Below are 14,410 nucleotides of genomic sequence, written 5' to 3'. Positions count from 1 at the left end.
AACAAAGCATATTTGCTTGAATCAGGTGAAAAAAATCTGCCAATGGAACTAGTCAAATTTGACTTGGTAAGATTTCTTAAAGTAAGATGAAAAATCTAACCTGTTTTTAGATGAAATAATTCCAAAATAAGATTGGGGAACTTATTATGCGAGATCTGATTAACTCAAAATAATCAAAATAGTTCTTATAACAAGATCATACTTCTTACATTTAGCCATTCAAGTCATTTTTATTTATTTCATTTTAAGGGTATTTCACTTAAATTCATGACAGTCTTAGCAGTAAAAACTGAATTTAAGATAAATATACTAATATTAGGATTGTTAAATTCTACAACTAAGCATTGCTAGCCTAAAAGATTCTCCTTTTGTGACCTGTAATTAGTAAAATACTCTAGATATGAGACCAAAGACTATCTTGAATCAAGTTGACGACACGTGTAGCATTGCAACAAGTTTATTTTTTTTTCCCCATTTCAACATTCAAACATTAAAACATCTCTTAAGATTCCACTTCCCCAGGACCTCAGGCACCAAAAAAATAAAAAAAAGTCTACGCATTTTGACTTACAGTGCTTACACAACGCCAAAGCAACAGTGCATTTTGGGGGCACTGACTATTCATGTGTATGAGGGGTTTACAAGATCAGGCACAAAAAAAACCCCAAACAACAACAAAAAAAAAAACACTGAACTTAACTCACAGCATTCTAAAAAGACCTCACTAAAACACCCTCCACGCACTCGTAAACTTTTTGAAGGCACTTGTCTGGTCTAGAGTGTGTACAGCATCTAGAAGGAGCTCACTCTGAATGACTGAGTAAACAGTCGCAGTAAACTAAAGATATGCAAGGTGACCAAACGTCTACGCATTTTGACTTGCAGTGCTTACACAACGCCAAAGCAACAATGCATTTTGGGGGCACTAACTATTTGTTTTTGTTTGTTTGTTTGGTGCCTGATCTTGTAAACCCCTCATACACTTAAACAAAAACCTCACGAGTGGGTGGGAAAAAAACAAACCACTGAACTTGTCCTCCACTCACTCATAGCCATTTTGAAGGCACTTGTCTGGTCTAGAGTGTGTACAGCATCTAGAAGGAGCTCACTCTGAAAGACTGAGAAAGCAGCTGCAGTAAACTTAGGACATGTGAGCTGACAAAACATCTATGCAGTTTGACTTACAGTGCTTACACAATGCCAAAGCAACAGTGCATTTTGGGGGCACTGACTATTCATGTGTACGAGGGGTTTACAAGATCAAGCACAAAAAAAAACCCAGACAAAAAAAAAACACTGAACTTAACTCTCAGCATTCTAAAAAGACCTCACTAAAACGCCCTCCACTCACTCAAACTTTTTGAAGGCACTTGTCTGGTCTAGAGTGTGTACAGCATCTAGAAGGAGCTCACTCTGAATGACTGAGTAAACAGTCGCAGTAAACTAAGGATGTGCAAGGTGACCAAACGTCTACGCATTTTGACTTGCAGTGCTTACACAACACCAAAGCAACAATGCATTTTGGGGGCACTAACTTTTTGTTTGTTTGTTTGTTTTTGTTTGGTGCCTGATTTCAGTAAAGTTAATTTATTCCCAAAACAAGCATACTTTGTTTGTTTTTTTCTTGAAACAAGATGAACTGCATTTGACAAATGTCCAAAATGTACTTAGTTGTTTTAAAAAAAAAAAAAAAACTTATTTTCAAAGGTGCTCCAAATAAGACTTTTTCAAGCCATTTTGGCTACGTTCACACTGCAGGCTGAAGTGACTCAAATCCGATCTTTTCGCCCATATGTGACCTGTATCCGATCTTTTATTGACAATATGAACGACACAGATCCGATTTTTTCAAATCCGACCCAGGCCGTTTGGATATGTGGTCCTAATTCCGATTCCTATCCGCTCTTTTCATATGCGACTTCAGTCTGAACCGCCAGGTCGCATTCATCCGACTTACACGTCATCAACAAGCCACAAACGTCACTATTCTGCGCTGAAGTAGGCGGCGGGTCTCTCAAAAAAAGTTACAACAACATGGCGCATAATCACGGGCGCAGATAGAGGGGGGGACGAGTCCCGCCCAGATTTAAATTCACCTCGCTCGGTCCCCCCCACTTATAGGGAGGAAAAAACGTCTATGCTGTCTTTCTTTGCATAAGGCAAACCTCACGGAAAAATCAAAAGACTAATTACCATTCGGTTTATTGAGGTGCACAGCAGTGTATACATAGTTGCAACAAATCACATAAAACAAAACAAAGACTGATATTCGGTTGGTTGAGCTACGCAGACTGCACAGGTTGCGAGCTCGAGCTTGGTTGCTATGATTACTAACAACAAGTTTGACAGGCATATCGGGGTTGGGGTTGGTTTGCTGGCAGCTTTGTCCCCCCCAGTTCAAAAAACGTATCTGCGCCCCTGCGCATGACATCAATGCGAGAGACGCTTCGGGCTGTGAAGGTTCTGAATCTTCTCAATGGAAGGACGCAGAGGTTAGGGAGCTGATTTCCATTTGGGGGGATGCAGCTATTCAAGCTAGATTGGATGAGTCATACCGCAACCAGGCGGTTTTACTTCCGTAAACACTGGCTATGCTCACTGCGTGTGACGTCGTCGTATCCTGCAATGCGCATGTGGAACACTTTTGGGTCGCTTTTCGTTCATACTGAGGATCACATACAAGTCGCATATATTTGTTAATGTGAACGACCTCACAAAAAAATCGGATTTCACAAAAAAATCGGAATTGAGCATTAAGCCTTGCAGTGTGAACGTAGCGTTTGTCTATACAAGATTTTCAAGATGGACTGTCTTAAAAACTAGCCTTTCTAGCTAAATGAGGTTTTGCTTGTTGGGCAATTATGTCTTATAGAAGAAGAAACCTTTATTCGTCACATGCACACTTCAAGCACAGTGAAATTCATCCTCTGCATTTAACCCATCTGAAGCAGTGAACACACGCACACACTCAGAGCAGTGGGCAGCCACACCAGAGCGCCCAGGGAGCAGTCAGGGGTCAGGTACCTTGCTCAAGGGCACCTCAGCCCAAGGCCGCCCCATGTTAACCTAACTGCATGTTTTTGGACTGAGGGGGAAACCGGAGCACCCGGAGGAAACCCACGCAGACACGGGGAGAACATGCAAACTCCACACAGAAAGGCCCTCGCCGGCCGCTGGGTTCGAACCCAGAACCATCTTGCTGTGAGGCGACCGTGCTAACCACTACACCACCATGGCTAGATGTTTTGACTTGAAAATAGACAAACTTCCTAAGATTTAAATTTTTTGCAGTGTACTGGCTAAAATGAGCAAAATGATCACGTTTAATCGTAACTGTTACCATTAGGACAAAATGAAGACGAGACAAGGACATGCCGTGATAGGAAAATGCTTGATACTGGGGTGGTGCGAATGAGTTTTCCACTACATATTATTACTTTATCGAACTACTTTGCGCGAATAATCCTGACTGTTTTTTCCCCCCAATGATTCCATTATCATCATGTACCTCATAGGTGCTGTAAACAGTCATTTAACTCACTTTTTCCTCTCAAGTTAATATAATAAAAAAGCAGCTTGCCATATTACCAGGAAATCAAAGATTTTCTGTGCTGGCAAATTTATTTACAGCTTTATCACTGATCCAGTGGAGACTCCATTTGTAAAGGTTATAAACTGTCTGTAACTAAGGCCACACCAATTTAATTAGTTGGTTCTCGGATTTTTTCAGGAAAAATATGAAGCGAGCGGGCGAAATAAAATTTAAAAAATGCTCTGATGGTAAACTTAGCGGTGGAAATAGACCAATCAATACAGGCAAACCAGTAAACAGAATTTCAGCACACCTGTTCAAGATTTTACGCTTCTGTTCGCCGAATATCCTAACAGTCACAAACACAGGCTTTGTAGGATTCCGCTCCACAGGCATGTTTCTTCCACAAGTCTTTATCTAAAGTGAAAGGGGTGATTTGATTGGTTTTCGGCATCACGTGACCTCACGTCACGTGACCTTTTCTGTTGGCGGGAGTTTGATTTCGATTTTTTTTTTTTTCATTTTGCATTTTTTTCAAGCGGCGATTCCGAGAACCAACTAATTAAATTGGTGTGGCCTAAAGAAACATCTCTTTACAGAAAACTTGACTAGATCAGCGATAATACTTTTCTTTTAATATCTGTTTATTTTTAGTTTGCCTAGAATGCCATACAAGTCCATGTGAATGATCTGTTTCTATAGAAATATATAATTACAGGCTTCTTAAATACAATCCTGTGATTTGCAGCTTTGACGGGGAACCCGGTCAAACTCCTTTATGTTATGTTAGTTATGATGTAGTGCATAATATAGCTTAGCAGACATGTCGTCATTAAGGTCATCTGATAATGTTTCTGTGCTAATAGATAAAAGAGACTCCATATTTCCAGAAGAGGACAAGCCCACCTTCAGAGGACAGATCTGCCAAATTCTTCTCTGGAGATTCTGATGGTAAAAACACCTATCTGGTGCTGAACAACTCTGATCACATGAAACCTCCATTGATGTCACATATGTGCGCATCACATTCTTGACACCCCTCTCTCCTGACAGGGTCTGATGGCTCACGGCACGGCGTGCTCAAGTCTCAGCTCAGCATTACGGAGCTGATGGCTGTGAGCCGAGCAGATCAGCAGCAACTGTTGGGCTCCGAGGAGACGGGCCTGCAGGAACACACAGAGGAGAACTGCCTCTACTGCGTGGGCTGCAAAGTGCTGGGCTGCAACACACACACACCCACACAGAGTCGTTCAGGTGAGCCGCAGCGCAGCATAAACTTGGCATCAAGGCTGATGCCTTTCTTCGCGTTTTTTTTTTTTTTTTTTTATAGGAGCAAGTCCTTTAAAGGATATGGGACATGGATTTTTACCTGGGCATAATTATGTATAAAGGACATAAGAAATGCCATCTAAATCACTGCAGGGCGTCAAAAATATGAAAATCATCACATTATTCAACTTTTTTTTTATACATCAGCATAAAACAAGGATTCGTTAATGAGCTAGGTGGTCACGTGACCCGTGACGTCACAAAAACTTTCCAAGGAGCCAGCGCTTGGGAATCTAATGTAAACAGGTTACCGAAATGGACACCATCGACAGTGATATTCCCGATGTTTCACAGAGATGTGAAGTTAGACCCTATCAATTCGAACCGATAGCTGGAAATTCACATGAACATGGATCTTGTCTTTACTCTGACGGGTCAGATGATTCTGAGAGTGAGAGTTCATTCAGCCCTCATGAAACTGAAAGCGGTCGGCTCGATAACACTTCCTGGTAAGTTACAAACAATTCTGCCCAAAGGCTAATGATCTGTTGAAAGAAGTATTATTTTTGTATCATACATTGAAAGTTCATCATAGATCTAGCTAAAGTCCGTTGCAAGCTAGTTTTTTTTTTTTGCTGATATTTTTCGAGATTGTTTGAGATACAATGCTTCCAGAGTCCGAGATGAAAACATTCAAAATGGCGAAACGAGTCAGAATTATGATAATCAATAATTGATACACCCAAAATTATAATACTAATCCTTACCTCGGCTTTCAGTCGCTTAGCGCAGAGGTCTTCAACAGGGGGGTCACGAAATCGCACCGGATCACTCATATCAACAAAAATATTCCTGCCCTGTCCCCTGGCCTCCGTGCAGGGATGCAAACAGCGCGCCTTTCGGCGGATGCCGCCTTTTTCACGGCTGAATCGCGCAGATCCGATTAAAAAAAAAAAAAAAAAAGCGATATTAATTCATGAAACATGAAGTATAAGGATGAGAAAAAAACAGTTTAAATCGGGAAGCTGCGCACATTTGTGCAGCCTGGCGCAAATGTGCGCAGCTTCCCAATTTTAAACTTTTTTTTTTTCTCATCCTTATCCTTCCTGTTTCATGTTTCATGAATTAATATCGCTCAGTACCTGAGTATTAATGTTGAAAGAATCCTCAGTGAAATGGTCCGAACACAATTTGTGGGAAACAGTAGGTGCAAAGTTTTTTCAACAGGTGTTCTGTAAAGTTATCCTACCTCTTGGATTTGTCCTACCAAGCCTACTGCGCATGCGCGAAGCCTACTCCGCATGCGCAGGTGAGCCCACACTTTCCTCAGCTTCGGGTCCTTGGGGAATGCAAAAAAACTTACTCCAGGGCATTTCCCATTGGAATTATTGCAACCATAAGCAGCACAATACACCATGATGTCCAATGTATGATGTCCAATGTACTTTAAAGACTATAAAAACAATTTTCTTGTCATCCACTTCTCCATTCATCTACCCGCTTGTGCTGTGCCTGAAAGTTTTTGTGACGTATGATCACGTGACAGCGCCTCTTCCGGTTGCAAAAAATGCATATCGGAAGTCGAGCAGAAATGCCATATAATCATCACGAATATAACGATTTTGCTGAATTTAATAGATGGTTTTGTATTTGTTGATGCAATTAATTCATATTTTTAATGGAAAGAAACTGATATAGCGTGCATTTATGTTTCATGTCCCATATCCTTTAATCTGGTATTTAAAAAAAAATTGGGGGGGTTATGCTTCTGAACAAGTATAAGACAATATGATTGTATGCCATGTCTTATAATGGTATTCCAAAAAAATGTTAATTTTGTTTTCCATCATGTCGTCTGTGAACTTGATTAAAATATCAGAATTAAGTGACTGACATTGATGAAGAAAATGGTACAGAACCCTGAAGAGGCCACTAAGAGATTGATTGAGTTGAGTTTAATTTGGCACACTAATCAGACACAGATTTGAGGTCACGAGCTCATAATGCATGTGGACTTTGTTCTCTTTATTTTATTCTGAGTTCTCAGGCTAATAAAATTAAGTGTACAAGCTACAAATAGGATCACAGTCTGCCAGGACAAGTACAATGTCTTTGGCATGCATTTCTTGAAGAGAAGTCAAATGTTGTGGTAAAACATTCTGCTGGATTTTGCAGGATGCTGTAGTTTTCCTTGCCAGAGGCCATGTTTCTTACCACTGGTTGATTTTTAAAGAAAAAAAAAAAAAAGCATGTTTTTTCCCTATTTACAGTCATAATGTAAACACAGAATATCCATCTGTTTTGTCTAATTTCACAGACTTTGCTGATGCTTCATACTCAGAATGGTGCAGTCAGCCTGTGCACAACCACCTTGAAGTCATGCCCCACTCCAAGTTCTCCGGAGTGTCTGGGTGTAGTGACGCTGTGTCTCAGGGCTCTGCCGGGAGCACCCGTAGCACAGAGCTGGTTCTAGGTATAATTGATTCAGCTGATGGTTTTTCAGAGCCATTTTTACTTTTGGCTAACTTAGACCAGGTTATCTCCGATATAATTTTGTGTGCCTGCCTCATAGTGGAACTTCTACCAATGTAAAGGTCATAAATACAGATTCAGAAACGGCTTAAACACTCATCATATCGTCGCTGTCAGGTCAAAACCTGCTGTGTGACATTTTTCCTTTATTTACAGGAGACATAAAAAACTGAATAAAACTCCTGAAATAACAAGCTGAGAGCCCAGTAAAAGTTTACTTGTTCTATTATTAGCTTTTCTAATTAGCATAAATGGAAGCACGAGGTCAAAATTGACCAATCAGCATAGAGAACCCAATTTGACCTAAATAGCAGGTTTTGAACTGACAGCAACGATATGCAGGGGAGTTGTTGGCAGTGGCAGGGGTAATCAAATCATCTGCTACCTTGTCAGATAACACATTAAATTTCCTTGGCTCTAAATCATACATTTAAAAGTAGACTCCCTTTCAGATTTCTTGAATTTAGGCCATAAAAAGAATTTTCCCCAACACCCAATTATTATTTTTTCCCCTTTTAGTGGGCCAAAAGCTACTGAATCCGAATCACAGACTTCCGATTTTATTACTTTTTCCCCCCGAAAAGAACAATTAATGAATTTAGAGCCCCGTGGCCCTAAGTTCTCTGCCAGTTTTTTTTTTTTTTCTTTTTCTTGCCTCGCCTTGACCTAAACCAAGATACTACATCATGCATGATGTGGAGGGTTTCACCGTTCGCAACGTGTTGTGGGATACAAATTTGCAACCTGAGAGAACAATGGACTGCGCGAGTGTGTGCATGAAATGCGGAAGGCAGACTCCAGTTAGTCTGGCTAACTCGACAAAGCTCTACGAGCTATTAGTCTGGCCAAGATATTAAGCCCAACCGTTTCCCAGAGCGCGTGGTTGACCCGCCTCCCTGAAATGCCTCAGTTTGCTACTGGTCGAAGCCAGAAAAGGCTGTGACGAAGCTTAAACCAATCACATCACTCTTTCCTCTGACGTATGCGACGCGACGGGGCTAACTGGTAGATTAAACTCTTACCGAAGCCGGTCGGGAGCAAGGCGAAAACGTCCTTCCTTTCAATAAATGCCTCCAGGGCTGCTCTTTGCTCCGTTTTCAATGAGAACTTCCCGTTGAATGCTTTCAATACAGCATCTATGCGTAATGGATGCGGAAGCGTGAATGAAGCGCTTCCGGCATAGATTCTGTAAACAATCTATGGCTTCCGGTCGCAGTTCTACTACGTCAGTGCCTTGAACACGCCTCTACCCAGGGCCGTTGGAGATGCTCAAAGTTGATTGGTTCCCGATTTTTCGGGAGCTTGGAAGAGCTGTAGATAGCTTGCCTGGCCAGACTCAGCTCGCAACAGGCCCTCGTGTTGCGTCACGCTTAGGATGGGCGGGCCCAGGCTAGACTCCAGTAACAGAAAGTAAGAAGAAAAGACCCTGTATTGCGAAGGAAAGGAAATGCAGGACCAGACTAATAAATATTGGTGATCGCGTGTGTGTAAAATCCAGCACTTGGGGATGTGCTGATTTTGGAAAATAATAAGGATGATGGAATGTGATCACAGCCCGTCACAAAGTGAACCTGGAACCATTGCTGCTTATATAAATTAACACACACGAATATTAATAAATAAATATTTATTTAGATAATTTATTTATAAATAGAATATTAAACGTAGACGGTCTTTCAGATTTTTCCAATTTAGGCCGTCAAAAGAATTTCCCCTGACACCTATTTATTTATTTAAGGTTGGTTTTGTTTGTTTGTTTTAGTGGAAGGAAAGCTACTGAATTCGAGTCACAGACTTGAAATTTTATTACTTTTTTTTTTTCCCCTAAAAGAACAGTGAATGAATTTAGAGCCCCGTGGCCCGAAGTTCTCTGCCATTTTTTTTTTCTTGCCTCAACGTGACCTAAACCAAGATACTACATCATGCATGACGTGGTGGGGGTTTCCCCGTTCACAACGCATTGTGGGATACAAATTTGCAACCTGAGAGAACAATGCAGCACGTCAGTGTGCACATGAAACACGGAAGGCCAATTACAGTAACGGAAGGTGAGAAGAAAAGACCCTGGACTGCGAAGGAAAGGAAACGCAGGACCAAACCAATAAATATCAGAGATCTCCTATATCTCCTGTCACTCCTTTAATCAAACTTTAGAGATTTTTTTTTTTCTCTCCTCGGGCTCATGTCTGAAACAGGTGGGTTAGAGAGGAAATTCACGATGTTGTACTAAAGTTGAGTTTCGGAAAGTCTGTTAGTGGCGTTACAAAGATAGTGGCGGCTTCGTATTCCCAAAACTATTACTTTTGATCACTACGTTTGGCAAAAACATGAGCAAACACAAAAATCTAAAAGATGAATATAACGGCTTCCCTGATATAGTGGACACTGAAACGGGCAGGAGGGGTCAAGGTCACTTTCGGTTTTATTTTTTAAACTGTCACTTAACACAACACACTTTTCAGCAGTTTCAAAATAAACCGTGTGCCACTGCATCGACGTGATTTCAGCCAGGGGAAGGGGTCCTCTCACCTCTCTCTCACTCTCTCACACACACACACACACACACACACAGTACCTTCCTCTGCCTCGCTTTCCTTTCACAAACCGGTGCTTGACCACGCCCCCGCTGCCACAGTGAAAAAGAACTGTATTCTGTCTTGCTCAGTGAAATGAACTGCACAGTATGACAGCGAATCGAGAGGCTGTTCACCAGAAGCTGTGCAATGCAGGTGTATAGTCTAATTACACACACTTTCACTCAGCGATCTTCACCATCGCAATGATAAAAAAGGACCTTCTATGTAAATTCTCTCGTACACAGGACTAATATTTACATTGTTAAATCAATACATAATTTTTATGATGAACGAATACTGGCTAAAATATGCTCAATGAAAAACGGACTTCAACAAGATGAGCGACCAGGCTCGAGTTCACCTCAAAAAGATACATGTTTGGGCTAATTGCAGCATGTTCTTCACTAATTACAATATTTACGATAGAGAGAAACATTATTAGGGTCATATTAACATTAACAGGTCATATTTTCTGTCACAACGTGAGTACTGAACTTGCAATGCGAATGTTATGATTAGCTCCTCGTCTCGTGGCAAAATGACGTAACTGGGTCAGCGCCCGGTCAATGAAAACCTGTGCATGCGCACACCGGACTTCCTCTCTCTGCTTGATTGCGTGAAGTGTGCGTTTTCATGCACATTATTAGCTAGAGAATCCCCTCAAAATAGATAACTTCCCAGCCACAGAATTGTGTGGTTTTTTTTTTTTTTTTTGGTTGTGTTTTTTTTTTTTTTGGTGGGGGGGATATTACAGAAATAAACCTTTAACTCTGGTCATGTTATGATACATGAGCAACAGTTTGATAAGATGCACTGACTTGCCTCCTTGCCTGGGAAACTGGTCATTGAGAATTATTCAAAAAAAAAATCAAAACTATTCTCTCTGCCATTAAACTTTTTCATCCATCATTTATTATAAGCGAGAATAAAAATGCTGTGTCCAATCTGTGGCTTTCTTTTAGGAGTTAAGACCATTCCAGAAGACGCTCCAGCCTGCAGAGTTCTGCTGAGGAAAGAGGTGCTGCGGCTGGTCATCAACCTCAGTTCATCAGTCGGAACCAAAGGCCATGAGACAGGATTGCTCACGTAAGGAGATGCTCTGGCTGTACTTGCACAACACTCTTCTGTCTTCTAGTACTTCCTGTGCAGCCATGTCGTGTCCCTCATAAATAATGAAAGCATATAATCAGCAATTAGCATTGTACAAACTCTGCACGCTTGCCTAAATCACAAACTCCCCTCAGACCACTTTACATTATGTATTTTTAAGAAGACTTATCCAGGTGGTTTCCTTACTCCATTTTAATGCACGTTTTTCTACATATTTAATTATTCAGGGGTGATAGCGTTCCGGCGCCGCGCCGGATTTCCGGCGCGCCGTGGCTGGGGGAAAAAAAAAAAATCTAGTTCGCCCATTGTCCTGTGTCATTCTGAGATGCGCAGATAGACAGTAAAGGGAATTCCGAATTCCCTTTACTGTCTATCTGCGCATCTCAGAATGACACAGGACAATGGGCGAACTAGATTTTTTTTTTTTCCCCAGCCACGGCGCGCCAGAACGCTATCACCCCTGTATTATTGCAACATACTCCCCATCCACTTTAAATAGGGCCACCTTGTACACCTGCGCATTCATGCAGCCAGTCACGTGGCAGCAGCACAATGCAAAATAGCATGCAGATACAGGTTCAGAGCTTCAGTTAATGTTCATCAGAATGAAGAAAAGGTGTGATCTCTCTGACTTTGATCATGGCATGGTTGTTGGTACCAGTTGGCCTAGTGTGAGTATTTTTGGTTTGAGTCCAGTTTGGGTGAGTCTGTGCCCATGTGCACAAAGATGGTCTTCTACAGTTGTCGCCCATCCACCTCAAGGTTCGATGGTAGGTTTGTGCATGCTGAGATGCTTTTCTGCTCACAATGGTTGGAAAATGTGGTTGTTACTTTTTGCTTCCAGGCAGCTCAATCCAATCTGGCCATTGTTCTCTGTAAGAATATTGTGTGTAAAAATCCCAGATCAGCAGTTTCTGAAATACTTGGCTCTCTGAAATCACATTTTTTTTTTTCCCCCCCATTCTGATCTTTGATGGGCGGCACGGTGGTGTAGTGGTTAGCGCTGTCGCCTCACAGCAAGAAGGTCTGGGTTTGAGCCCCGTGGCCAGCGAGGGCCTTTCTGTGTAGAGTTTGCATGTTCTCCCCGTGTCCGCGTGGGTTTCCTCCGCGTGGGTTTCCTCCGGGTGCTCCGGTTTCCCCCACAGTCCAAAGACACGCAGGTTAGGTTAACTGGTGACTCTAAATTGACCGTAGGTGTGAGTGTGAATGGTTGTCTGTGTCTATGTGTCAGCCCTGTGATGACCTGGCGACTTGTCCAGGGTGTACCCCGCCTTTCGCCCATAGTCAGCTGGGATAGGCTCCAGCTTGCCTGCGACCCTGTTAGGGCTGGGTTCAAAAGATCAATTCACGATCCGATATCGAGTCACGTTCAAAAAATACAAGATCGATTCAAAAATGTGTGGATCGATCTCTTCCAGGTGGCTTTAGGCACTATTTTCTCGACCGCGCAAGGACCGCTATAAAAAGCGGGTGCCGGCAAACGAAACCGAAACTTAAGAACGCGGGATGGCTGAAGCTGCACAGCTAAAATCACCGCCTGGTTTGAAAACTGATGTATGGCATTACTTTGGATTCAAGCGTTACGAGGACAGAGACGAAGTCGACAGAACAAAAGCAGTGTGCAAACTGTGCCACATAGAGGTAAAATATAGTGGCAATACAACCAATCTCCGCAACCACTTATCCAGGCACCACGCCGACACAGTTTCAGCTAAACCTGTGGCGAATCAAACTGCACTGGAGAAGGCATTTGGTGTTAAATTACATGCACAAACACACATGGGGCTGTTCCTGTCAATAGGGACAGTTTTTACTTTAAAGTGATAATCCAGCAATATGTAAGTAAATCGATATCGAATCGGATCATGACCTTATCTGAATCGAATCGATCCAGGAAATCTGGATCGATTCCCAGCCTTAGACCCTGTAGAAGGATAAAGCGGTGAGAGATGATGAGATGAGATGATCCTTGATCTGACCATTAACTGAAGCACTTGACCTGCATCTGCATGATTTTATGCATTGTGCTGCTGACTAAAAGTGCAGGTGTTTCTAATACAGTGGATGGGGAGTGTACATCCAAGCGTATATAATTTTAAAAGTAGTATTTGTAAAGCAAAGATGCCTTCAAAATGGTTCAAGGTTTCTACACACAATATTATATTATAATATATTTAAAGAATATTGGCTGGCGTTGAGTGGTCTGTCAGATATAGTCCATTCAGCTAGCATGACATTGAACGAGTCAAAGACGAGTTCAATATCATGCTTGATAAATGGAATTATTTATTATTAAGCCATTTACTCACACACTCTTCCAGTTTTTTCATATCCGTTGGTATGTTTTTCTCTTGTAAACAGAGGGGGGCCTTCTTGGCCTTCAGAGAAGGCTCAAATATATCATCATTTCAAATGTTTAATTTATTTCATTCTTTAATTGCTTTCATTCTTTCATAATTTAATTGTAATTGTTCTCTTCTAATTCTAACTTGGCCTCATTTTCTATCAAATTTGCTTCAGAACTGAAAGTGTTACTGTCCTGAAAACATTAAAACAGTTATCCGATGAGATTTTTTTGTTTGTTTGTTGTCTCTAGGCTGAGAAGGGTTTAGAGCTGGCTCACTCATTGGTTAGGACTTCATCACCGGGACAGTCGGCCATGGCAGTGTATGTTTATGTAGGAAGTGGCAGGTGAATTAACCAGTCAGATTTTGATTTATAGTGAGAAGGGCCAAAAATTTGTCACACAAGGCCATCTCGAAGGCTAACGCAAGCTTAACTGTGAACCAGCACCATTAGCACGGCAGTAAAGTCACCTTCCAGCCGGTGTAGCGTTCATCAGTAGTGTTTGTGAATGCTAATCAAGCAGTCAGTCGGCGCTATTGAGAGCAAGTAGCACAGGCTAACGACCAAAAAACTAAGATTTCTGTCTCCAGACTCTTCTTCCACACACGCTCGCCACAGTATTTTTTTTTTCAGTCCGACTAAAGTATAAATTTCTATATATAATTTACTTAGTTGCTTTTAAAATCAATATCGACAACTCCACACAGAGCTACCTGGCAGTCTGATGCTAATTCCTTGCAAAATGCTTTGCCCTGTTGCTGTTTTGGTGTGTCTGGCTAAGTTTTAGCTGAGCTGAAGTCCCAGCTTGAAGAGTAACGGGTCGCCACTACTTGTAAACATGCATGAAGAATATCTAATGAAGGTTCAGTAGCCTTTTGGGTATTCAATGTGTCTTAAGTTTCAGTTTTCAGTTTATTTAGTGCTTAATTATAGCATAGCACTGGAGTAGCCTAGTCTTTCTCTTTCCCAACGAACAAAGAAATGATTCTGCGCATGCGCAGCAGAAAACTTTCTCATCAGCTCCGACATGCGATGTTCTCTTGTC

General features: G+C 41.7%; 1 protein-coding gene across 1 annotated transcript in view; it reads left to right on the top strand.

The window, feature by feature from the left end:
- rictorb (RPTOR independent companion of MTOR, complex 2b) overlaps positions 1 to 14,410 on the top strand; it is a 141,276-nt gene that overhangs the window by 122,889 nt on the left and 3,977 nt on the right. Inside the window, exons 33-36 of the mRNA XM_060935914.1 lie at positions 4,399 to 4,483; positions 4,586 to 4,786; positions 7,119 to 7,274; positions 10,872 to 10,995. Coding sequence (XP_060791897.1) covers positions 4,399 to 4,483; positions 4,586 to 4,786; positions 7,119 to 7,274; positions 10,872 to 10,995 — 566 coding nt within the window. The remainder of the gene's footprint in view (positions 1 to 4,398; positions 4,484 to 4,585; positions 4,787 to 7,118; positions 7,275 to 10,871; positions 10,996 to 14,410) is intronic.

Source organism: Neoarius graeffei, chromosome 12 (assembly GCF_027579695.1).
Source record: "Neoarius graeffei isolate fNeoGra1 chromosome 12, fNeoGra1.pri, whole genome shotgun sequence".
Lineage (NCBI taxonomy): Eukaryota > Metazoa > Chordata > Actinopteri > Siluriformes > Ariidae > Neoarius > Neoarius graeffei.
This window is presented reverse-complemented; position numbering and strand designations above follow the sequence as displayed.